General features: G+C 39.0%; 1 protein-coding gene across 2 annotated transcripts in view; it reads right to left on the bottom strand.

The window, feature by feature from the left end:
* The window catches only part of GABRG3 (gamma-aminobutyric acid type A receptor subunit gamma3), a 1,437,912-nt gene that overhangs the window by 539,361 nt on the left and 872,153 nt on the right, over nucleotides 1-26,398 (bottom strand). For both annotated transcript variants that reach the window (XM_053707720.1, XM_053707721.1), the window contains exon 5: nucleotides 12,179-12,261. In XM_053707720.1, coding sequence (XP_053563695.1) covers nucleotides 12,179-12,261 — 83 coding nt within the window. The remainder of the gene's footprint in view (nucleotides 1-12,178; nucleotides 12,262-26,398) is intronic.

Raw genomic sequence — 26,398 nt, 5'->3', positions numbered from 1 at the left:
TCCAATGAGAAAATATCTTAATATGATACTCATGTACTTATCTAGACTATTTAATCATTTCTATACTATTATTTGAATATATTTGTTTTATTTGCAATCTTTGCATTTATGTGCATTACTAATGTTTTTAGCACAAGAGAACATTGTTGCTCCTGGTTACACAATGGAAACTGGAGCATGGAACACCCGAGGTATGAAAAACCATATCCAAATTAATTCAGAGACATTCATGAGTAAGGTAAGTGCAATGGACCTTGCATTACATTACTTTAATATAAAAGATAAATAGAATGTACAACAAAAAAGAATAGAAAGATAACATGCATATCCATCAACAGGAGTTGAAAGAGCAAATTCACACAAAAGAAAGAAAACATTGCTGTACAGTTAATGACCCTTTTTAATATTATATAAATAAAATAGTGAACACAACTCAATCCCAGATCTAATCTACTTTGGTATTGCTCCATTATTTCTATATATAAACTAGCCATTTACAATTTTCATTCATTTAAAGGGGCAGTAAAGTCAAAATTAAATGATCATGATTCTGATAGGGTCTCCATTTATCAAGCTGCAGATGCAGTTCCGGAGCTCCTTCACTGAAGGCGCTTATAAAGGAGCCTGCAGCTGATAGTTAAGAAGAAGCAGTCATCATCTCTGTTTCTTAACCTCTTGTACTGCTCTGAGCAGACAGTTTAAAAGCTAGTCCAACTGGAGTGATTGATGGCTGCATTAGAGCAGGGGACACTCGTACAATGATAAATGCAGGCAGCACTACTCTGATCAACAACTTTCCAATATACTTCTATTATTAAATCTACTTTGTTCTATTAGTATTCTTTGTTAAAGTGTAAACTTAGGTAGGCTGATAGGAGCCTAGGAGTGTGTCTTTAGCAATCTATCACCTAGATTATGAGTTGTGCATTCGTGTTTTAACACTGAAAAAATGGTAATTTCAGCATTAAAACAGCACTGCAGCCATTACAAGTCTTGTCAGTATAGCTGTACTGCAATCCTTTTAGCCTGTAATGCAATGTCAGTCCCGCAACTTAAAAATTACGTTTTTTTCATGAGACTTCCGTAGCGCTGCTATTACGAGTTTTGCAGTGAGCCTAAAAAGCTTGCGTTCCAGCCTATACCAACAAGATCCGTTTCACAATCTAAAAGCAATAGTTATGAGTTTTACGCAACAAAACTGTTACATAAAGGGGGATGCTTCCGGGCGGCGGCCAAGATGGCTGACTTACTTTCTAGCTGAGACAACACACTGACTAATCTGCTGGTTATCAGCAGATAGTGACTCCATCAAGCCTGGACTTTACCAACTCCAGATAGAGCTAAAGCTTCTGCTTACTATGACCCCAACTGGTGCCTATCTTTCCAGCTCCTAAGTAACAGAACGGCAAGACCTTCAGCAGCAGCTCAAGAGCGTCTGAGGCCTGTGCCTAACCCCCCCCCCGGTTCACCTGGGTATAATAGCCAGTTTAGGCTATAATTCTATATTTTTACCTATATAATAGGACCTACAAATAGAGCTCTGGTGGCGGCCTTAGACCAGCTATTGCATGACTGCTATCTACGCATAACAAATCAGCTTGAAACAACATGGGGCGGCAAGTCTAGGATTCTAGACCCCGCATTAATCCATTGGATGGAGTTACAAGAAGAAGAGAACCCTTACCAACCTCAGCCGCTAGTGACATCTGACATTTTTGAAAATGAGGTGACATACCTACCTGATCAGCAGCATATTGATTTGCTGTCGGAACTCGCAGGCAGATTGGACGTGGCGATGAACAACCCAGGTGGGGAGGAGAGGCATGTCATGGCACTGAACCACCCGGCGAGGCGAGTGAGGCAAACACGATCCACGTTATGGTCGTACATACAGCAATGGATGGCAGTGTGAGAGAGACACTGGCCAGTTTGATGCTGCATTTTAATGCAGAGAAAAGCAGACAGAGGATTCTGAAACCTGTTCAGATCATCATGAAAATTTTTATTTAAGCTGAACAGGATGACCTGATGAAACATCCACCTTGTTACTCACTCCAGCTGGATATCTGTAGCGGAGAACAATGATCACCCCAGACAGTCTTATGGAACTATCCTACAGATCTGATTTACCAGGAAAACCTGCTGATCAATGGGACTTTAAAATATGAACATGATCACAGAGAAATCTCTGAATTACAGAGGTCCGGAATGGGGTAAAGGCTTCTATACTGTTGGTATAAGGGTTGTTAAACTGGGGACAATGTGTGCTTTACTGTGACTTCTGTTTGAAGACTCTTAGTCAGACCCTTGAAGTTCTTAAATGGAAGACATATTGTGACTCCAGTGCCGATTATGTTTTACTCGCTAATTTCCTTTGTTGCAGTCATCTCCCATGCATTCCCCTTCCTTCTTGGTTCCAGAGATATGAGGTGATGCAGGCTCCCTATGTGTTCTCTACTCAGATGACACCTTATACAGGGATAATATAACATATAACTGCTTATTCTATGTTAACCACCCCATGAGTGGTAGACATTTTGGGTGATAATATCTTACTGGTATATACTTGTTTATACTGGCTCCTATTTCATCTCCAATAATTTAGAATGCCTGCTATTTCGGACAAATGTCAAGTGTGTAGTACAAAATAGTTGTTAACTGTGTTCCTATGACTAATTTGCCATATCATTATGAATAAGGTAATTGTTAATCCTCCTAGCCACAGATACAACAAAATATTTACAATGTTAACCATTATCTCATATTTTTAATAGCTTATTTCAGACTATAGATGTAATATACTGCTATCCTAAAGTATTATACCTTACCAAAACAACACTTCACCTTCTAGTACACCCCATCACACTTTAGCCCCGAATAGTTATACAACCGCATTGTAAGAAAATGTTTAGGGGCCTTAATCTATTCCTTAAACTGGTATGTATCTTGTATAGCACCCTACTGTATATTTAATCTATTACAGCCATATAATGGAGGTAGGGCTCAATCTAATGTTAGTTGGTCATCTTAATTTAAACTAGTGGATTGGTGTCCTGTCTGCGGCCGAGATGGCTCACCACAGTCTCTTTAACTATGACCGCTCACAACAGTATATTTACCCATACTTTTTACTAAATGATCCCATTCCCGATATCAAGAGCTGTACAACTCTAGATTTGGTGATGTAACACACCCTTGAATATGTTTGTCTGCACTTACAATTGTCTATATATTGGATCTAGGTGTTCATAGATAACGATATACCCTGCCAGTGCGCCTACAGTATAGCCTACTTCTAGCTCTCATGTTTGGTTGTTTTTTTAGAATTATATGCAATAATGGTTCCATTATTATTATAAGTAGTATTTTTGTTCATTTTAGATAATGGGCCCACAAGTGGCCCTTTTATTCCAGATCCCTTATATTCCCCTCTCAAGTTTCACCCAGCTTTCAACAGTCCAAGAGAGGCTTATACATTTTGATAAGGGGAAATCACCCCCTAAATCCTCCCCTCTACTGTTTTATTTATGTCTCTGGTACAAGAGTGGCCAATGTTTATAATTAAGGGAGTTTATACTCTATACTTTGTCAATATCCTAGAAGGGGATACTTACTTTCACATATATAACTTTGTTCCTTCCCTAAACCCTCCCCACTATTGCTTCATTTATATTTCTTGTGGTCCAAGAGTGGCCAATGTTTATAATTAAGGGGGTTTATATTCTATACTTTATCAATATAAAGGAAGGTGATACTCACTTCCTCATATAAAGAAAAACTGAGGTTGATTCTGTGGCCCCAATTTATCAAGGTCTGTCGGACCTGATCCGACAGTGCGGATCAGGTCCGACAGACCTCGCTGAATACGGCGAGCAATACGCTCGCCGTATTCAGCATTGCAGCAGCAGCTCACAAGAGCTGCTGGTGCAACACCGCCCCCTGCAGACTCGCGGGCAAGCAGGGGGGTGTCAATCAACCCGATCATACTCGATTGGGTTGATTTCCGGCGATGTCTGTCAACCTGCTCAGAGCAGGCGGACAGGTTATGGAGCAGCAGTCTTTGTGACCGCTGCTTCATAACTGCTGTTTCTGGCGAGTCTGAAGACTCACCAGAAACAGGGGCCATCAAGCTCCTTACGGAGCTTGATAAATAGAGGCCATTGTCTTACTTTACTATATATGCAGTATTGCAGTATGAATATTTTCTATTACTGTTATATTTAATTGCCAACTTGTATTATAATACATGCCCTTTAACCATGCATCTTACAATGTTATGTATAACAATGACCTTGTTGATTGCTATAATGTGTTTCACGTTGGCTGTATATACAGCAATCTTGTACTGTTTTTATTTTTCAACCTCAATAAAAACTATTTAAACATTAAAAAAAGAAGATTATCGTTCATAAAGTGCATTATACCTTATTTCCATATTATACAAGAAATAAAGTTCTATGCTTATTTAACAAAAACAAAACAAAAAAACTGTTACATAAAACTCATATTTAAACTGTTAAAAGTACACTAAACACCCATAAACTACCTATTAACCCCTAAACCAGGCCCTCCCGCATCGCAAATACTATATTAAAGTTATTAACCGCTAATCTGCCGCTCCCGACATTGCTGCCACTAATAACATTTATTAATCCATATTCTTCCGCTCCCCGACATCGCCGTCATTATAATAAAGTTATTAACCCCTAAACCACCACCCTCCCAGATCGCAAACACTATTTAAATATTATTAACCCATAATCAGCCGTCCGCCCACCTCGCCCCCACTATACTAAAGTTATTAAGCCCTAATTCAGCTGCCACTATAATAAACCTATTAACCCCTAAATCGCAAGCCCCCCACAATGAAATATACTAAATAAACCTATTAACCCCTAAAATGAAAGCCTCCCACATCGCAATAAACTAATTTAAACTAGTAACCCCTAAACCTAACCCTAACGTAACCCTAACACCCCCTAACTTTAACATAATTAAAATGGAGAAAAAATAAAATTACAATTATTAACTAAATAATACCTATTTAAAACTAAATACATACTTACCTGTGAAATAAAACCTAAGCTAGCTACAATATAACTAATAGTTATATTGTAGCTAGCTTAGGTTTTATTTTTACTTGACAGGTAAGTTTGTATTTATTTTAATTAGGTAGACAAGTTAGTAAATAGTTATTAACTATTTACTAACTACCTAGTTAAAATAAATACAAACTTACCTGTGAAATTAAACCTAAGATGCCTTACACTAAAACCTAACATTACAAAAAATAAAAGACACTAAAATTACAACAAAAAAAAACCTACTATTACAAAAAATAACATACAAAATTATCCAAACAATAAAAATGATTCCTATTCTAATACCCTTAAAAAAAAAAAGAAAAAGCCTAATCTAGAATAAACTACCAAGGTCCCATAAAAGGGCCTTTTGTAGGGCATTTCCCTAAAGATAACAGCTCTTTTTATACAAAACAAAACAAACACCCCCTAACAGTATACTACAACCCCCCCACCCCCCAAACCCACAAAATAAAACTAAATTAAAACCTAATCTACCATTTGCCCTAAAAAGGGCATTTGTATGGGGATTGACCCTTAAAAGGGCATGCAGCTCTTTAAAAAAAAAAAAAAACCCACCCCCAAAACAAAAAAAAAATACATTACACAAAATAACAAACAGTTTATCAGAAATAATAAAACCTAAAATAAAAACCTAATCTAAATAAAATAAAAACCTAATCTAGAATAAACTATTAATAGCCCTTAAAAGGGTCTTTTGTAGTGCATTGTCCTAAGTTAAACAGCTATTTTACCTGAAAAAAAAGTACAAACACCCACTAAAATTACAAACCCACACCCCCCCAATCCCACAAACTATCTAAAAAACACCCAAAAAAACCTTAAGAAAAAACTATCACTAACCCCTGAAGATCCACTTACAGTTTTTGAAGTCCCGCTCCAACGATCTTCATCCAGGAGGCAAAGTTCTCATTCATGCGGCAAAGTCCTCATCCAAGCGGCAAGAAGTCCTCATCCAGGCCATCTCTTCTATCTTCATCCAAGCAACATCTATCTTCATCCTGGCGGCGTGGAGCGGGTCCATCTTTAAGACATCCGGCGAGCGGCATCCTCTTCATAGATCACTGCTGTACACTCCACTGAATCTTCAATGCAAGGTACGCGATTCAAGATGGCGTCCCTTGCATTCCTATTGGTTGATTTGATTTTGTAAATTAAAATCAGCCAATAGGATGAGAGCTACTGAATATCTATTGGCTATTCAAATCAGCCAATAGAATTTCAGTAGCTATCATCCTACTATGTTAGGGTGTTAGGTTTAAACGTATCTTTTTCCCCCCCATAGACATCAACTGGGCTGAGTTACCAAGCTTTTCATTCAGCGACCGCAGGTGTTAGGTTTTTCTAATCCGCTCTCCCCAATAATGTTTATGGGGAAAGTGTGCATAAGCACGTCAAAACAGTGCTTGTATTTTGTGCAGTATGGAGCTTAAAACCACCATATCACATGCACAAGCCGGCTGTTTGAAAACTTGTAATGGTTGCACTATAGGGGGTTAAATAACGCAACTTTTGTTGCATTCGTCAATTTATCTATAGCGTGCATAACTCGTAATCTAGCTGTATGTCAATTTTTAAACAAAACATCAATTTGTCAAAGTCAGTTTCATAGTTTTATTATATAACTTAAGGTATCAGATTAGGTGACCAAGCATAATTATATAGTAGTACTTTTGGGGTCTAGAGCACATCAAAAAGTTAGAGGGACAAAACTTAGGTCCCATTTATTTAGGTTTTGCCCCTCTAACCTTTTAATATGCTCTAGACCCAAAAAGTACTACTATATAAGTATGCATGGTCCCCTAATCCGATATCTTAAGTTATATAATAAAACTACAGGGAGTGCAGAATTATTAGGCAAGTTGTATTTTTGAGGATTAATTTTATTATTGAACAACAACCATGTTCTCAATGAACCCAAAAAACTCATTAATATCAAAGCTGAATATTTTTGGAAGTAGTTTTTAGTTTGTTTTTAGTTTTAGCTATTTTAGGGGGATATCTGTGTGTGCAGGTGACTATTACTGTGCATAATTATTAGGCAACTTAACAAAAAACAAATATATACCCATTTCAATTATTTATTTTTACCAGTGAAACCAATATAACATCTCAACATTCACAAATATACATTTCTGACATTCAAAAACAAAACAAAAACAAATCAGTGACCAATATAGCCACCTTTCTTTGCAAGGATACTCAAAAGCCTGCCATCCATGGACTCTGTCAGTGTTTTGATCTTTTCACCATCAACATTGCGTGCAGCAGCAACCCCAGCCTCCCAGACACTGTTCAGAGAGGTGTACTGTTTTCCCTCCTTGTAAATCTCACATTTGATGATGGACCACAGGTTCTCAATGGGGTTCAGATCAGGTGAACAAGGAGGCCATGTCATTAGATTTTCTTCTTTTATACCCTTTCTTGCCAGCCATGCTGTGAAGTACTTGGACGCGTGTGATGGAGCATTGTCCTGCATGAAAATCATGCTTTTCTTGAAGGATGCAGACTTCTTCCTGTACCACTGCTTGAAGAAGGTGTCTTCCAGAAACTGGCAGTAGGATTGGGAGTTGAGCTTGACTCCATCCTCAACCCGAAAAGGCCCCACAAGCTCATCTTTGATGATACCAGCCCAAACCAGTACTCCACCTCCACCTTGCTGGCGTCTGAGTCGGACTGCAGCTCTCTGCCCTTTACCAATCCAGCCACGGGCCCATCCATCTGGCCCATCAAGACTCACTCTCATTTCATCAGTCCATAAAACCTTAGAAAAATCAGTCTTTTCTTGGCCCAGTCTTGACGTTTCAGCTTGTGTGTCTTGTTCAGTGGTGGTCGTCTTTCAGCCTTTCTTACCTTGGCCATGTCTCTGAGTATTGCACACCTTGTGCTTTTGGGCACTCCAGTGATGTTGCAGCTCTGAAATATGGCCAAACTGGTGGCAAGTGGCATCTTGGCAGCTGCACGCTTGACTTTTCTCAGTTCATGGGCAGTTATTTTGCGCCTTGGTTTTTCCACACGCTTCTTGCGACCCTGTTGACTATTTTGAATGAAACGCTTGATTGTTCGATGATCACGCTTCAGAAGCTTTGCAATTTTAAGAGTGCTGCATCCCTCTGCAAGATATCTCACTATTTTTGACTTTTCTGAGCCTGTCAAGTCCTTCTTTTGACCCATTTTGCCAAAGGAATAATTATGCACACCTGATATAGGGTGTTGATGTCATTAGACCACACCCCTTCTCATTACAGAGATGCACATCACCTAATATGCTTAATTGGTAGTAGGCTTTCGAGCCTATACAGCTTGGAGTAAGACAACATGCATAAAGAGGATGATGTGGTCAAAATACTCATTTGCCTAATAATTCTGCACTCCCTGTATGAAATTGACTTTGAGAGGTTGATGTTTATTTTAAAAATTGTCTATTTCATATCGCAGTTTAGATTAATAAAAATTGTGTAAAAGATATATGTATTAAGGCAGATTTATAACTTCACCAATGGATTGTATAATAAGAAATATAGATCACTTTTAATAAATCATCATTTTTATTAGAATATCTTTTTTATAGATTTTTTATAGAATGTTTACAGAATGCTGTTTTAGAAATGTATGTATTTTTGTACTTTTGTAATTACCATGGAAAATAGACCAATAGGAAAAATGGCAACGTCTCACCTCAACCAATCAAAACATTTAGAGAGGTTTAAAAAGATGAAGATGTATGGAGCACATTAGACTACTTGAAAAAAGATGTAGTAAAAGCCGAAACGCGTAGCAATTTGTGAGGAGCAAAGGAATAATTATTGCCCAAACAATAACACTGTAGAGACACTGTAGGCACAGAAGCCATATCAGAACAATACAGACTTCCTAATGACAGAGGTCATAACGAGTGATGCGGAAGCTAGTGTGCTTCACAGGGCCCGCGAATCCCAGAAGACCACAGACGGAAGATTGCTTGTAATCCGGGCTCAAGAATGTGCCGAAAATACAACAGAATATACAGCTGGAAGGGCTTTGTTCAGAACACAGATTTTAGCAGTAATCGTCATATGTACAAAGGAACTGTAGCCTCCAAAAGGATGTTGCTATTTAATGTTTGCTTAATATTTTATTCACAGAAAGTCCCTGGCACTTTTTTATTGACTTTTTTTTTCAATTGTTGCTAACTCCAATTCGGGCCAGTCAGAAAAAATTATACTTATCACGTTGGACAAATACATTATCTTCTTAATCCGTGGTTAACACACTCTTAGGCCTCTAGTTTTCAAGGTCTAGTGGACCTGATCTGACACTGCGGATCAGGTTCGCCAGACCTCACTGAATACGGCGAGCAATGCGCTCGCCATATTCAGCATTGCACCAGCAGATCAAGAGAGCTGCTGGTGCAACGCCGCCCCCTGCAGCAGGGGGGTGTCAATCAACCCGATCATACTCGATCGGGTTGATTTCCGGCGATGTCTGTCCGCCTGCTCAGAGCAGGCGGACAGGTTATTGAGCAGCGGTCTTTGTAACCGCTGCTTTATAACTTGTGTTTCTGGCGAGCCTTCAGGCTCGCCAGAAACACGGTGCATCAAGCTCCATTTGGAGCTTGATACATATGCCCCTTAGTCTTTGTAACTGATACTATGTTTAAACACTGAATAGGATAATTTATATGAAGTTTCTTTTACTTGTCTTTTACTGATTTATGTCTAATTGCCTAATTGTGTTTTATTAATGAAATAACTAGTAAAGGAATTCTATTTTAGTTTGATGTCTACGTGCAATATTTGCTTTAATAGAATTTTTATTTATATATACAATCAAATATACTTTTTTTTATTATTTTACCCCCCCCCCCTCTTCTATAAATGTTATATTGAATAGCAGTGGCATTTACTTTTAGACCGCCAATCCCAAAGTGAGTTTCAAAGGCGCATCCAAAAACATCTGTTTCTGAATTTTGTAACTGTGTACTGCCAGATGGCTAAAGACACATGCACACTCCTGAGCACACCTAGAATTACAAGGATAATAAGAAAACAAAGGAAAATTGATAACAGAAGTAAATTGGAAAGATGTTAAAAAAAATCCATGCTCTACTCAATCTATTTAACTTTAATTTTGACTTTTTTTTCCCCTCTAATTATTATTATATGTTTTTTGAGTATTATGCTATCTAACAATTTTGCATCATATTATTTTTTGCAAGTCAATCTAATAAATATACTGCCATTTCAGTGCACATGATGATACATATACATAAATATCAGTTTTGCCATTCACGCTACCTAACACATCTCATAAAAAAATAACAAGATATGTAAAGTAGAATACTTGTTTTCTCAATTCAAAATGTAACAGTTTTGACATTTGATAAAAATGTAAAATGCTGAAAAGAGAAAGTCAGTTTATTTTTGAAAGCAGCAATTATAGTTATTAAATATAATTTAGCAGCATATAAAAAAAACTTTTGCAAAGGCTCAGTTACTAGATTTGCAAGATCAGGATGCTTATCGGAGATGCAGACTCTAAATTAACAACTTTTTGCAGTAGCAGCTGAAAAAAATGTGACTAAAGATTCTTCACTTTTAGTATTTGGCATTTCATGACTGCATTACTAAACATTCTTGAGTAACACTCTCTTGTGCTGACAACCAATATTTGAATAAAACATAATGTTCTTGATCTTGTGACAACCAGCAGTGATCAGCATTAATATATAAAATAAGTGCAAATAAAATGTTTCTTAGAAATTTTATTCTTATAAAATATGAATCAAAGATGTGAGCTAAAAGCTGGTCTCTTCTAAATTATAGGCAAGAAACTTCCCATATAAATATGTGTATATGTACTGTATATCTATCTATCTCTATATTTTATCTCTCTCTATCTCTACTGTATATATTTTAGACATGAGTATTCATCTTCTTTGTGAGGAAATGAATGCCGAAGATGGTGGCCGCCAGAAGCCCTCGGCTATTTTTGGAGCCGAACTGTGAAAGCACACATTTGTATGTATGTATGTATGTATATATGTATAAAATATATATATATATAAATGTGTGTGCTGCTTAAAGGGACATTAGGCTGCAGTGCACAACTACACAGCTACAAAAGAATAATAACTACTCACCATGTTATTACATTTCATCCTGCAGCTCTTTACAAATCGGTTCTGTTTAATAGCTTAAAGGTGCCAGATACTAAAGGTCTGCCTCTTTGTACTGGGGGCTGCCATCTTTGAGCTCAGGTATTCTGTCAGCCTGTGGCACAAGCAGTGCACACTTACTGATTATTAATTTTGTTCACTTTTTTACAGCTGTATAATGGGCTTCAGGTTAGTGCGCATGCTACATCATGCATATTTACACAGTTTTACAGTTACACAAAATATATTTTAAAAAAGCACTTAACAATAATATATAGCAATGCAGCAGCTCCAAAGCACACAGCTCCTGCTTTGTATCATGCACCCTAACCTGAAGCACATTATACATCTGTAGAAAAAAATAGACAATATCACTGTTCTGCGAGTGTGCACAGCTTATGTCACAGGCTGTGAGGATACCTAGCTCCAAGATGGCAGCCCCAGTACAAAGAGGCGGAGCTTCAGTATCTGGCAACTTTAATCTATTAAAACAGAAGAAGGAAAAGAGCTGCAGAAACAGGATGACATGCAATAACAGCAGTTTAATGTCCCTTTAAAAGAAACAATTACAGTTACCATTTACTAGTTGTACATTGTATTAGATTTTAAAACCATTTAAAAGTTTAACCATTCAGAGTCATACAGCCACCATTCTCTATTTTAAATATATTTAGTCCCTAAGTTGAATAACATAGCAAAAGCACCAATATAGTATATTGAAAATTGTTAATCTATGATATATCTCTGCTTATAAATGAATAGTTTATATCTTTTCAGTGAATCCAGAAAACAAATAATAATTATTTAGTATATATGCAAACATTAAACAAGGGAGCAACATAGTAAGCACAGAGCAAATTCTGAAAATGAATACAGCATTTAACAGTTTTACTTATAGTTTCAAGACTATAAAATTGTCATGATCTAAGGTATTACTTACAGCTGGAGAATATGAGTGGACATGAGTGCTCATCCATTGGAAAGTTGTGCAGCTGTAATTGGCATTCTGCATTGATTGTGAGCCTAAAAAGAAACATGCATTATTGCAATGATTATAAAAACAATAATTATCATAATCTACTAAGAAATTAAATACGTATAAAACCTTGTTTTATATAACAAAACTCTGTAACAGAGGAAGAAGTCTCTGTACTCCTATCCTTGGCTAATCTCACAACCTGCCCACTTAACCCTATTCCTTCATGACTTCTTCCCTCTCTCTCTGCTTTACTAACCCTTACCCTAACTCATCTCTTTAACCAATCTCTCACTCCTGGCACATGTCCTGATACATTCAAGCATGCGTCTATCATACAAATCCTAAAAAAAGCCCTCGCTTGACACCTCCATGCCTTCTAACTATCGACCGGTCTCCTTACTTCCCTTTGCTTCAAAATTATTGGAACGACTGGTCTATAATCGGCTAACTCAATTTCTCACAACTAACTCCATTCTTGTACCACTACAATCTGGTTTCCGTCCTAAACACTCAGCAGAAACCGCTCTTGCTAAAGTAACAAATGACCTGTTTTCAGCTTCTTGACCTATCTGCTGCTTTTGACACAGTCCACCATCCTCTCCTCCTAAAAATACTACATTAATTTGGCATCCAAGACACAGCCCTCTCATGGCTTGCATCATATCTCTCAAACCGCTCGTTTTCAGTTTCCTTTAACAACATATCTTGTGATCCTATGTCTTTCTCAGTTTTTCTCTCTCTATACATACTTTCTTGGAAAACGTATAGCCTCCTTTGGATTCCAGTACCACTTATATGCTAATGATACCCAAATCTATCTTTCCTCTCCTGATAGCTCTCCCTCTTTACTCAACCAGATTTCCAACTGCCTCTCTGCAATTTACTCTTGGATGTCTTCACACTACCTCCAACTCAATCTGTCCAAAACTGAGCTGTTTCTTATTCCCTCCCCTTCGAAACATCCAACACCTGAGATTTCTCTGATGGTTGGAGACTCTATTCTCAACACCTCACCCCAGGTCCATTGTCTTGGGGTCACACTAGATTCAGAACTCACATTCAACCAACATATACAAGCATGTACCAAATACTGCTGTTCACACCTACTCAATATTTCCAGAATTCGTCCCTTCCTTACTCAAAAAACTACAAAAATACTTATTCATTCCCTCATTTTGTCACGCATTGATTATTGTAATCTACTCCTAAATGGCCTTCTAAAACACCCCCTCTCCGCCCTCCAATCTATTATGAATGCTTCTGCTAGACTCATCCACCTAAATCGCTGATCTACATCAGCTGCTCCGCTCTGCCAGTCTCTACACTGGCTCTACATACACTCTAGAATACAGTATTAACCCTAACTTACAAAGCACTCAACAGTCTAACTCCCAACTATATTTCCTCTCTTATCATGAAATATTCCCCATCCCGTCCTCTTCGATCAACCTCTGACCTACATCTCTCCACTCCTGTTATCTCTATGTCCCTCTCCCACCTCCAAGACTTTGCACGTGCTGCTCTTGTCCTCTGGAACTCTCTACCCCGCTCCATAAGACTGTCTCCAACCTTGTATAGCTTCAGACACTCCTTAAAAACCCACCTATTTTGATCTCATTTTATATATCTTAAGAAGCTATTTCAACTTTTATAGAATTGCTCTTATCCACTACACAAAATGTTTTTTTTTTTTTTATTGAGATGGTGAAGAGCTATTATATTGGTAAACCCGTAAAATAAATTCTCAGTATAAAATGTTTTACCATTATCTTTCACAGGCGACATCTAATGACAAGTTGACATTTTACCTCCCTTCAATATAGTAAAATGCAATCAAACATGCTTTAAATAATTGTATAGTTTAACAAGTGAATCAGTTGCAGTGATGGTGACAAGTAATTTGCTTTTATTCCTTGGAAGAGGGAAAACATACTAGCATTGAGATGGTAATGCTTTTTTAATGTAAATAGTATCACACATTTTGTATATAGGAACATAGTTTTATCAATAACAGTATCTTTAAAGGAATAGCAACACTAAAAATGTATATCATTCATAGAATAAAGCACTATTTATATGTTAAAACATTTTTTTACCATGGAAAATAGATTTGATTTTAAAGCTAACAGGAAGTGCATATATGTGTATATGTACACCTGGTTCTTAAATACTAATTTTTCACTGGCTGAAAAGAAAAATTCCCACTGCTGTATTAGAGGACAGTGACACCACTCACAAGCGTAAATTTACTATAGAAACGTCCATTAACAATACATTTTAAAACATCCCATTTTAGATGCAACACAAATAAATGTTGTGTCCATTTAGGATGTATATTACTCCATACACACTTGTGTTATAATCTAAATAGTCCCTGACAAATAAAATGTCATGAGTGGGGGGGCGGAGTTTGCCACACCAGGCAAGTGAAGGGGAGACCCAGAAAGCATTTTTAGGCTTTATTTTGATTGAGGAAGTGGAATCGGAGGAAGGCCGACCGGGAGAACCAGAGGAGTTGGTAGGAAAGTCCGAGGCTTTGGCCTACATCGGCACTCGCACAGCATAACAGCAGCTCATTTTAAAGAGCAGTGGATCCTCTCTCAGCCGAGCAACACTCTGCCAGAAACTGGGGGAACCAAGTATTATCTATCATCTGATAAAGAAGAGACATTATCCTGATTATGCCGCAGTTTGGAAAAGTTCCAGTGAAAAGGTAGTAAGTGTCACTTTATAAACATCATACATAAGCATATAACCCTCCCTGATAAACATCCTAAAATTGAAGTTACCTACAGCCTATTTGCATAGCTTTGTTATTAATATAAAAGGCCCAGAACTCATTGTACTCTATACAGCAAGTGAAAGGCCTAGCACTAACAGAACTCCACGTGGGTGCTCTATCTGATGTATATGTTTAAGTAACTGAATACAAGCCTCATCGGAGACATAAATGTGAGAGTGATAATCAACAAATAGGGGATTCATTGGATTGAGGTTCTTATTAGTGAGAGTGGACATTTACAACATCTAAAAGTCTGACTGACCTGAAGGGGCAACTACTGAGGCAACTTTAGGATAAATCGGGCAGGCAAACTACACACCTCTCAGTGGTCTTGTGACATTAGAACCAGGATCCCGTATATATCAGAACCTCAAATACGATATTATATTTCTGCAATGCAAGTAGGAGACTTAATATGTTAGTGCTGAAGTAACCATGGTCAACTTGGAATAACTACTAACAGTGATATAAAGATAAAATCATCAGCAATGCTACTATAAAGAGAATGTACTGATATTGTGCCCCCTCATTACATTACTTTATTTAAGCAGTCTGAATTATACAGCCTTAGAATTGTGTGAGAAATAACTGACATAGTCTCTTGATAAGGGGCGAGCAGCTACAATCAAGATGAAAAGCAGAAATCAATCTGTAAAAGAATGTCTCTCCAAATCTCAATTGAAACTAAAAAAACTCGAGAGAAATCTACGGGCTCACCTAAACATAGTACCACGAGTGAAACCTCAGAGGAGGAGAATGGACAACAAGGTGACATCCCAAATAATGAGTTATTGACTCAAATAAAATCCTTTTTTCATGAGGAGTTAAAAACAGCCCTGCATGATCTTAAGCAAGATATCAGAGAGATTGGAGGCAGGACAACAGAGATTGAAAACAGATTGGAAGATATTTCGGAAGAAATTCCACAAATCCAGCATACATTACTAGATCACTCCATCTACATAAAAAAGCTTGAAGATCAAGTTGAGGATCTGGAGAATAGATCTAGACGGTCTAACCTTCGCATTAGAAATCTACCGGAGGATTATAAAAATTTGCAGGCTGATATAACTGAGATTTTCCACCAACTCATCCCAGACACAGAGCCCACAATGTTAATTCTGGACAGAGTGCACAGGGCCTTAACCAAACCCACTCAATCCAAAACAAGAGACATTATTGTTAAGCTACACTATTTCCACATCAAGGAATTAATTATCCAAGCAGCCAGACAGGCTCGCACCATCACATATGAGGGCCACAATATTCAGATATTCACTGATTTATCGCCAATAACACTGATGAGGCGCAGGGAAAATATAAGATACCGCTGGAACTTCCCATTCAAATTGATCTTCACTCATAATAACATCTCCTATTCTTGCTCTACAGTGGAAGAAGGACTGATGCTCCTAGCTAAATTGGATATCCAAGTTGCTGAAGAAGAGCCACAGACCATTCATAAAGCTTCAAGAAAGCCGATACAGAGAGTTTGGACGACAGTAAGCAAGAGTGGCAAACCCAAAAAAGTGAAAACCTCCTCAAATAAGGAAGATGAAGACATCGACCCTCCAGTGGAATCTCTTACAGTACCTTGATTCATCCCTAATTAGCTTTTGGGACTCATTTTACCGCAAGATGGGAAGAAGTGAAGGTGGACTTGCCTTATAGATCACAGGGAGGATGCTAGAGGCAGACTATAAGATTGATGATACCCGAACTTTCTTATTCACAGTTATGAAGAGTACTGTATGCAGCACTGTTACATGAGAGTTCAGGGTCCATGGAAGCCTTCCCTTCTTTGCTCTACAGCTACTTTTCCTGATCCCTCTTTTCCTTTCTACTTCTTGCTTTAATCCTTTCTATCCTTATCTCTAATGCTAAGTTATTTAGATTTGCTGACAGTATTTAGATTTTATTTATCCATTTGAGTCTAGGTTATTGGAAAAATGCTGTAAGTTCCAGAGTTGACCTAAGTTATGATATTTGTTTTGTTACCGATGCATAATGCTGCGTTAAGTTGTAAGTATTTATTTTGTTTTTGTTTTTATTTAAAGTTATATACAGTCTCAAATGTTCACACAATACAGATGTATAAAACATGGTCACATAAAATTGACTCTAGGCACAAATGGGGCAATGTTGGCAAAACCATGGGGGGGAAAAAGTTATGCACATTAAATTAATAACACATAATGTAAGGGGGTTGAACTCCAACATAAAAAGGAAAAAAGCAATCTCAGATTATAAATCCCAAAGTGCCCATATAATAATGCTGCAGGAGACACACTTTGTTTCAGAAACCACACCTAAGTACTGGGATAAGAACTATCCGTTGCAGTATCATGCACTTAATGCTAAAAAAAAATGTGGGGTGGCCATTCTATTACATGCATCCTTAAATTTCAAGAAAGAGGAAATTCTTAAAGATAAGGAAGGGAGACTCTTAATTGTTAAAGGGACACTGTACCCAAAATTTTTCTTTTGTGATTCAGATTGAGTATGAAATTTTAAGCAACTTTCTAATTTACTCCTATTATCAAATTTTCTTAATTCTCTTGGTATCTTTATTTGAAATGCAAGAATGTAAGTTTAGATGCCGGCCCATTTTTGGTGAACAACCTGGGTTGTCCTTGCTGATTGGTGGATAAATTCATCCACCAATAAAAAAGTGCTGTCCAGAGTACTGAAACCAAAAAAAAGCTTAGATGCCTTCTTTTTCAAATAATGATAGCAAGAGAACGAGGAAAAATTGATAATAGGAGTAAATTAGAAAGTTGCTTAAAATTGCATGCGCTTTCTGAATTACAAAAGAAAAAAATTGGGTTCAGTGTCCCTTTAAGGGAACAATACATAATACTCCATTAATTCTGGTGAATGTCTATGCACCCAATGATAACCAAGGCCCATTCTTGAGTAGGTTAAGTAGGCTTCTATCGAGCTGGAAAAAAAGTAGGATCATCATAGGGGGGGACTTTAATTTGATGCTAAATGATGACTTAGACAGAACCTCAAAGTTAACATATACAAAAAGAAGGACAACCCCAGCACAACAACTGCTCAGAGACCTCCTACTAGACTATAATCTTATCGACAGCTGGAGAGCATTTAATAAAGGAGTTAAGGATTATACCTTTTACTCCCCAGTCTATGGCTCATACTCCAGAATAGACCTAATCTTGGTTAGTCAGATACTTCTACCGCTAATAAAATCTGCCTCCATACTTAATAGTGCTTGGTCAGATCATGATATGGTGGTGGTAGAGTTTGAGGGGATGGTTAATATGCATAGAACTAGGTCATGGTCTCTACACCCGAGCATGCTCCAAAATGACATTCTAGTTCAAAAAATACAGAAACACATTAGCAAGTTTACAACTATAAACGAAGGGACCACATCCAACCCAAACTTTGTTTGGAGTGCACTTAAAGCTTCTCTACGAGGAATACTGATAGAGGAGGCAAGCAGAATTAGAAAAACACACAATGCCACTATAGAAACACTGAGGAAGGAAATTGAGATAATAAGAGAACAACTAACCAAGAAAAAGCAACATAAACTAGTGAAACTACTAAATAGCAAAAATGTAGAATTAAATCAACTATTAGACAGAGAGGCGATCCACTCAATTAAATTAGTGGACACCAGGTACTATATGTATGGCAATAAGCCAGATAAGATGCTGGCAAATAAGCTTAAAGAAATTACTAGGGCCTCCACTATCCCACAGATTCAAGGGGCTAATGGCCGAGTAACTAACGATCCCCTCCAAATAGCCAATGAATTTGCAAAATTTTACACTCAGCTATATAATTTACCCAAAAATAAAGAGGGAACTAATAAAAGAAGGGATTTAGACATTTTCTTAGGGAATAGCAGATTGAACACAGTCTCAGAAGAAGAGTTGAGTTCCTTAAATGCCCCCATCACGACACAGGAAGTCTTATTTGCCATTCGAGATTTGAAAAGGAATAAAGCTCCAGGCCCGGATGGCTTTCCGGGCTCTTTCTATAAAGATCTACAAATGTCAATAGCACTCTTTTGGTGAAATTATACAATAATATTTTGCAGGGAGTTGAGATTCCCCCGGATTTGCTGACTGCGAGGGTGACAGTCATTCCGAAAGCAGGAAAGAATACACAATATTGCCAGAATTACCGCCCAATATCCTTGATTAATCAAGACCTGAAACTGTTCACCAAGATACTAGCAAACCGCCTAGCTGGGCCCATGAGAAACCTGATAGATACAGACCAGGTGGGCTTCATCTCCCAGAGAGAAGCCCCAGACAATACACGAAAAGTTATTGACCTAATCAATTATGCGATGATAAAGAAAGTGCCTTCTCTGTTTCTAGCTTTGGACGCAGAGAAGGCATTTTACAGGGTCAACTGGGAATATATGTTCGCAGTCATTAATAGAATGGGGATAAGAGGACCTTTTACTGATGCTTTAAAAAGAATTTATTCCACACCTGACGCATATATTAGGCTCTCAGGGTATCAGTCATCGCAAATACAAATTCGAAATGGAACCAGGCAGGGGTGCCCTTTGTCTCCCCTGTTGTTCGCAATGTGTATTGAACCTCTGGCAGTACTAATTAGAGATAATCCAGATGTGGCGGGACTTAAGGTAGGAGCTAGAGAATATAAAATATCTCTCTTTGCGCATGATGTCATCCTCGCAGTCACGAAGCCTCTTCTGTCTCTCCCAGTAATTTATTCAACAATAAATAAATTCAGTCTGCTATCAGGATATAAGATTAATGAAAACAAATGTGAGGCCCTTAGCACTCACCTCCCACACACCACAAAAAAACTGATAGAAATAAATTTTGGATTTATTTGGGTCAAATCATCCCTTAAATATCTAGGAGTCAACCTCACCAGTGATGTGAATAAACTGTATAACGAAAATTATATCCCCATATTCTCGCAGATTAAGGAACTCCTACTTAGGTGGGCTAAATTTAAGTTATCATTTTATGGGAGGATCGTATCAATCAAAATGTCAGTACTCCCCAAACTATTATATTTATTTAGAACTCTCCCAATATCCATCCCAATAGCTGAACTACATATTTTACAAAAAGAAATTCTAAAATTTATTTGGCAAGGACAACAAGCAAGAATAAATAAGCAGAATCTAATGAGACATAAGAGAAATGGAGGGATTGGTTTACCAAACCTGGTTTCATATTACTACGCAGCAAGAATGGCACAGACCACACAGTGGTACATGATGAGCCAATCACCTCAATGGGTGCAATTAGAAAAAGATATATTAGAGGTAGGAAGATTAGACACCATTCTCTGGGCAACAAAACAGCACAGACCAGGACATATCAAAAAATATGTCTCGATTAGTCATACGACCTATATCTGGGATAAGCTGACCAAAGCCTTTCCCCTAGTTAATATTAGATCAAGATTGACCCCATTGGTTCCTATCACCTCACCCATTAGCACACATACTCAGAAGAAGTGGGAAAACAAAAGTCTCTACCGCATAGCGGACGCATTTATTAACAATAAAATATTGACCTTCTCCCAATACAGAGAATTGGGAACCCCTGAGCAAAACGAATGGTACCACTATCTACAACTTACATCTAGGATAAGAGAAATAATGGGACCCAACATACCCCCTGTCAGGGAACATCACTTATTTGTGTTGCACACTTTACCTATGTACTTATTTTACATTATCTATAATGTTATGCACTGATGTATTTTCACTGCACTCCATTCGTAATATCATTTTCTCTGCACTCCATTCGTAATATCATTTCTTCTAAGACACTTGTAATATCAGTTACATTTGCAAATTTCAGTTACTGATCTGTCTGTGTCTCTCAACAGGAAACCAAGGTACTTTTTTTTACAAAGCCAAACAAACTTAGGTGTTTCTTGTAAGCTAAAACCGCAACTGTCACAGATCAGTACCCACCTACATTATTTCCTGTAGCTGCAAAATATACAGTTTCCATGTCTGTACTTTTTTTCAAGATATTATTTTCTATTATGATATGTTATGCTGTACGCCAAATAAGGCTATTAGGATATTACTGTATTTTGCTTAGCCAATAAGATGATGTTACGCATCAGATGCCTACGTGCATCCATGTCTATATATTGTGCTTTTTGGCCCCAGAATAAACGGAACATTTGCTAATGATAACCTGCCTGTGTGTGTTATTTTGGTAATTGTTTCCCGGACGTCCAAGAAGGTCACTGTTTTCCTCCAAGACTCATCTTCCAAATATTGCCCTGGGAAAATTCCTAACAGTCTGGTGATCAGAAGTGGGATCGATCAATCGGGAGCCTTCAACAGGGTGAGTAATTTTGTCTATATATTGTGACTTGATTTCTGTGCCCTGTAGAAGGCCCATTAAGATCGATATCCAGTTATTTGGGGAATTTTTTTTGTCTTTGGTAGAACCCGGGTGGGTAAAAAGTGTCTAGGGAGACCTCCGCGGAATTTAAGGTTTAGGTTTAAGGTTTAATTTGGCCCTTTGTAGTCTTGGTTGAGACCAGTACCTTATTGCTGCTATTTATGTTTTGTCTTGTCATTGCAACTCTATTATAAGTACATATACGCAGGTGTAAGACGCACCGTTTACCATGTCGAATGCCACCGCCTAATGATACGCGGATAAACGATAGCACGGTGACACCTGTATAGAATGTGCACTTTTGCTTCATATTGTAATTGTTCTGTTATTTGAGTCATATGTTTCATGAAATTATTTGTCTTATATGTTGTGTACTACTCATATTGTATACTGTTTGTATTTTAATATTGCGATTCTATTATGAGGACATAGACACAACTCGTGTCCTGTGTTCACTATCGCTCACCATTTCTTATTGTATTTTCATTGTATATTTCATTGCTGCTATTTTATTATAAGGACATAAGGTTCATCTTGTGTCTACTATTGCATGAGTTAGTGGAGACAACAACTGACTTTAAGTACTAAGATACTCCATCCTGGCTAGCAGTTTTGAAGACTACATGTAACAGTGTATGAAACAGCTGTTGTTGTTGACGGACTAGTCGGAACTTGCCTCCATTAGACGCTAAATCCCTTTGATTGTGTGTGTGTGTGTAAAGCTATTACTGGTCAGGGGTCATGGGGACCGGTCAAAGTAAACAAAGCCAAACTGAGGGAGAAACATGTAAACAATTTGTGGCTAGACAGGAGGATGTAGGGTGGGCAATGGTCATCCCATTTTTTAGATGACAGAGTATATAGACCCAAGAAATGCATTTCCTAGGGGCGGTTGTAATTGTAAATTTCATAAAGACATGTTAAGAGGTTTATGTTTGGGAAATGAAAAAGCATTTGATTTGTATACAGGAGATCCCGATTGGGACATGCAATACATGAGACAAGCTGCTGAGTATTGGTTAAAATATTGTGACGGATATAAATCCAGTGGTAATAATAGACACAGTAAAATAGATAAATCTAAACTTTCTAGAATTATTTTACGTCCTCCTCCAATAGCCTATTCGAAAAATGTCCCAGATACAATGGCCACTGCCCCTATGGCTGCGCCACCGCCATATGCAGGAATATATCCAAGTGTTACTAATTATAATGACAATGATTTAATTGTGGCTTACAATACAACCAGAACACGTCCATTTTCTCCACTTAATGGAGATGTACAGGGGGCTGAGGCACCTGATGACGTAAGTGTCCAGGAGCCTCATAGAATTGAGCCTGCAAGAGAAGCACCAAATTTTGTAGTTACATCTAGTGGCCGTGTTAGTACTCGCCCAAGGAGATATAGTGACTCCGACTACCGCCCACGTCCCAATGTAACTTTGCCAGTCCATGGAATTCACACTCCCGAGTCTCCGGACGTCTCTGTCCGCAATGAGACAAAACAACAATTAATGCCTTGGGCACCACAACCTATTCAAAAACATGAAGATGCAAATTGGGCAGACCCCCGCTGCATCTCCGGCACCAGTGCCATAAGTACTATGCCATATTTAATTGCTGGGGACCAAATGATTATCAAACCCCTCACGGCAGGTGAATTAAGTGATATTACCAGGGACTCCCCCGACCCTTTAAGACAACCCGCTTCCTGTATCCTTACAGGGAGCCATGTATACACAAACTGACATTAAAATGATAATTGATAAATTGTATAATTATCACGAAAATGATGAATGGGATTGGACTAAAGTTCCTACAATACATACCAATGACACAAGTACCTCAGTCACTTCATATGGTTTAGCAAACCCAGTGACTAGGGCAACCATGTGGACAGAATTAGAAACTGAAATAAAACGCTGTAGTAAGACACAGCAATCTAGGAGTGCATTTTTAGCATGCAAGCAGAAACCTGGCGAGGCAATTTTAGACTTTGCTAAAAGATTTTTTAAATGTTGGGCAGAGGAAGGAGGCTTATCCTCCGGGGATGGAATGGCTGTATTAAAGAATCAGACTATGTTAGGGTGTATGACACCAACAGACAGTCTTTTGTTAAAACAACTCATACCCGATTGGCCCAAAATGACCTCAAAGGAATTATTATCAGCTATTGAGTCCCGTCATGCTGCAGGATGTTTTGATAAAAGTGTTAAGGGTGCATATGTTCAGGTTAATGATAACACACTTCCACGCCATAGGCAAAGGGGGGGTAGAGCTAACCAAGAACATAGACGCAACATGTGTTTTAATTGTGGGGAAACAGGGCACTGGAAAAATGAATGTCCCCATCCGCCCCGTAAGGGCAGGGATAACTTTTATCCTAGGGACAACCGCCGATCACACTCATACTCACCACCCAGACATGACAACCGACCACACCAACACAGAATACAATGGCCATAGGGCTGCCCGGAGGGAGGCACCCTACTCTTACCCAAGGTTACATCGTATTATAATCGTGAGCCCTTCGTTACTCTTAACATAGAGGGCTCCGAATTACAATTCCTCGTAGATACGGGAGCTACTTGCTCCACTATCTCGGGCGAATTATACGATGGACCCTTGCGAGAGTCTAATCCCTCTGTGGGAATCACAGGTGTGCCAATTCCTACCTTCCATACTCCACTCCTCACAGTTCAAATACCCGACTCTCCCAAAACTTTGTCCCACTCGTTCCACATTATCCGGGGTTGCCCCTTTAGTCTCCTTGGTCGAGACTTGATGGGTAAACTGGGAATAATGATGACAATATCACGGAACGGTGGCATGACGGTCGACTTTGACCTCAGTGAATCCGGCGAATCGCCCGAGGAATCACTGTCGTCGGAGACGGCCATGTTGAGCAATCAGATATATCAGATTACTGACCATGTCCGTAACCTGCCTCCAACCACAGATTTTGACACTCTCTTTGACAGCGTTCCCCCTACCCTATGGTCAACAGGACTATATGATACGGGGTCCATCGACTGCACCCCATATAGGGCAACGTTGCGTGAAGACTGCTCCCCAGTTTTCATCAAACAATACCCTATTAGTGACGACAAGCTGGAGGGCATAGGCCCCATGATTAAAGTATTTCTGGAGAAAGGTATTCTGAAACATACTGTCTCTCCGTATAACACGCCCATTAACCCCTTGCCTAAGCCGGCGGGCGGTTACCGTTTTATTCAAGACCTAAGGGCCGTGAATAAATTAATTATACCTCTCCCTCCCTTAGTCCCGGATGTGACCGCACTACTTACGGCCATTCCACACAATGCAGAATTTTTTTCTACCATTGATTTGGCTAATGCTTTCTTCTCTATACCCGTTGATGCGGACACTCAGCAGTTGTTCGCTTTCGTGTATAGAGGGATTCAAATGACGTGGTCAAAGATGCCCCAAGGATTTACGGACAGTCCGGCCGCATTCGGCCTAGTCCTCAATACCATGCTCAAGGGCTGGACCAGCCCCTGTGGTTCCGTCCTTTTGCAATATGTTGATGACCTGTTATTGTGTAGTACTTCATACGAGGCAGGGGAAAAGGACCTAGTGGACCTTTTGTTGTTCCTCGCCCATGAAGGGCTCAAGGTGTCTAAACAGAAACTGCAAATCTGCCAGCCACAAGTTGAGTACTTAGGCTTTGTCCTGTCCAAAGGCAAACGAGAACTCAGTGCAAAAAGAGTAAAAGCCCTCTCTAAACTGCCAAAGACTGCCACTCCCAAAGAAATGCTGACCTTTCTTGGGATAATAAACTATTGTCGACAGTGGATACCAAACTGCTCCCACTACGACTCAATCCTCCGCACCGTTTGCCACAGTGACTCTCCACCCACAATTCACTGGACAGAGACTCTGACCCATGCATACAATGAACTTGCCAGGTCCATCACCACATCCCCTGCCCTCGGCCTACCTGACTACACAAAGCCTTTTCATTTGTACGCAAGGGAAAATTGTAAAACCATGGTGGCTGTCTGTGCCCAAGAGCATGGTAGTAACTCTTTCCGTCCTGTAGCCTTTTTATCTAAAAAGCTGCCCATCCCTGTGCAGGGTATGCCTTCATGCCTGCGATCCCTCGCAGCGTGTGCCATGGCCGTTGAGATGTGCGAACCTATCACACTGGGACATCCACTTGTTTTACATACCTCCCATCAGGTTCTGCACCTCCTTAACAATCTGCAAACACAACACATGACTGCCCAGAGACTTAGTGGTTATGAAATACTGCTTACCAGTACTTCTGAGTTAACCATTAAGTACTGTGCAACTAACTCAGGCCCTGCGTCTATTCTCAAGGCCTTGTTATCCTCTGACGTACCACAATCTCACCTCCCCCTTCACGACTGCATTGCACTCATTCACTCCAGCACAACACCACGCCCTGACCTCCGGGACACCCCTATTCCGGGGGTCCCTGACGTCTTTGTGGATGGCTCATGTCGCCGCCCAGATGACCACACGTACCTTGCAGGATATGCAGTGGTCCAGCTTCCCGACATTGTTATTGAATCTTCCTGTGTCATGCATAATTCGGCTCAGGCAGCTGAATTAATAGCTCTCACTCGAGCCTGTGAACTTTTTGCTGATGCCTCCGTAAATATCTATACCGACTCCAGATATGCCTTTGGAGTGGTACATGATTTCGGCATGATTTGGAAACAAAGAGGTTTCAAGTCTGCCGATGGTAAAAGCATCAGTCATACCACACTTATCACAGAACTCTTACAAGCCATCCTGCTCCCAAAAGAAATAGCTGTCATACACTGCCGAGCACATACTAACCTTAACAATCCTATTGCTAGAGGTAATGCATTAGCTGACACAGTAGCCAAACAAGCAGCTAAGATCTCTCCATTGCAAGACAGTGTTTATCCCATGCTTGTGGCACCCTCTCTGGTCGACGATGTACTCACATCGTCACTGCAGCAGTTTGCCACTGTCACTGATATCAAATAC

Source organism: Bombina bombina, chromosome 3 (assembly GCF_027579735.1).
Source record: "Bombina bombina isolate aBomBom1 chromosome 3, aBomBom1.pri, whole genome shotgun sequence".
Taxonomy (NCBI): Eukaryota; Metazoa; Chordata; class Amphibia; order Anura; family Bombinatoridae; genus Bombina; species Bombina bombina.
Note: the sequence above shows the minus strand (reverse complement) of the source record. Positions and strands in the feature narration are given on the sequence as shown.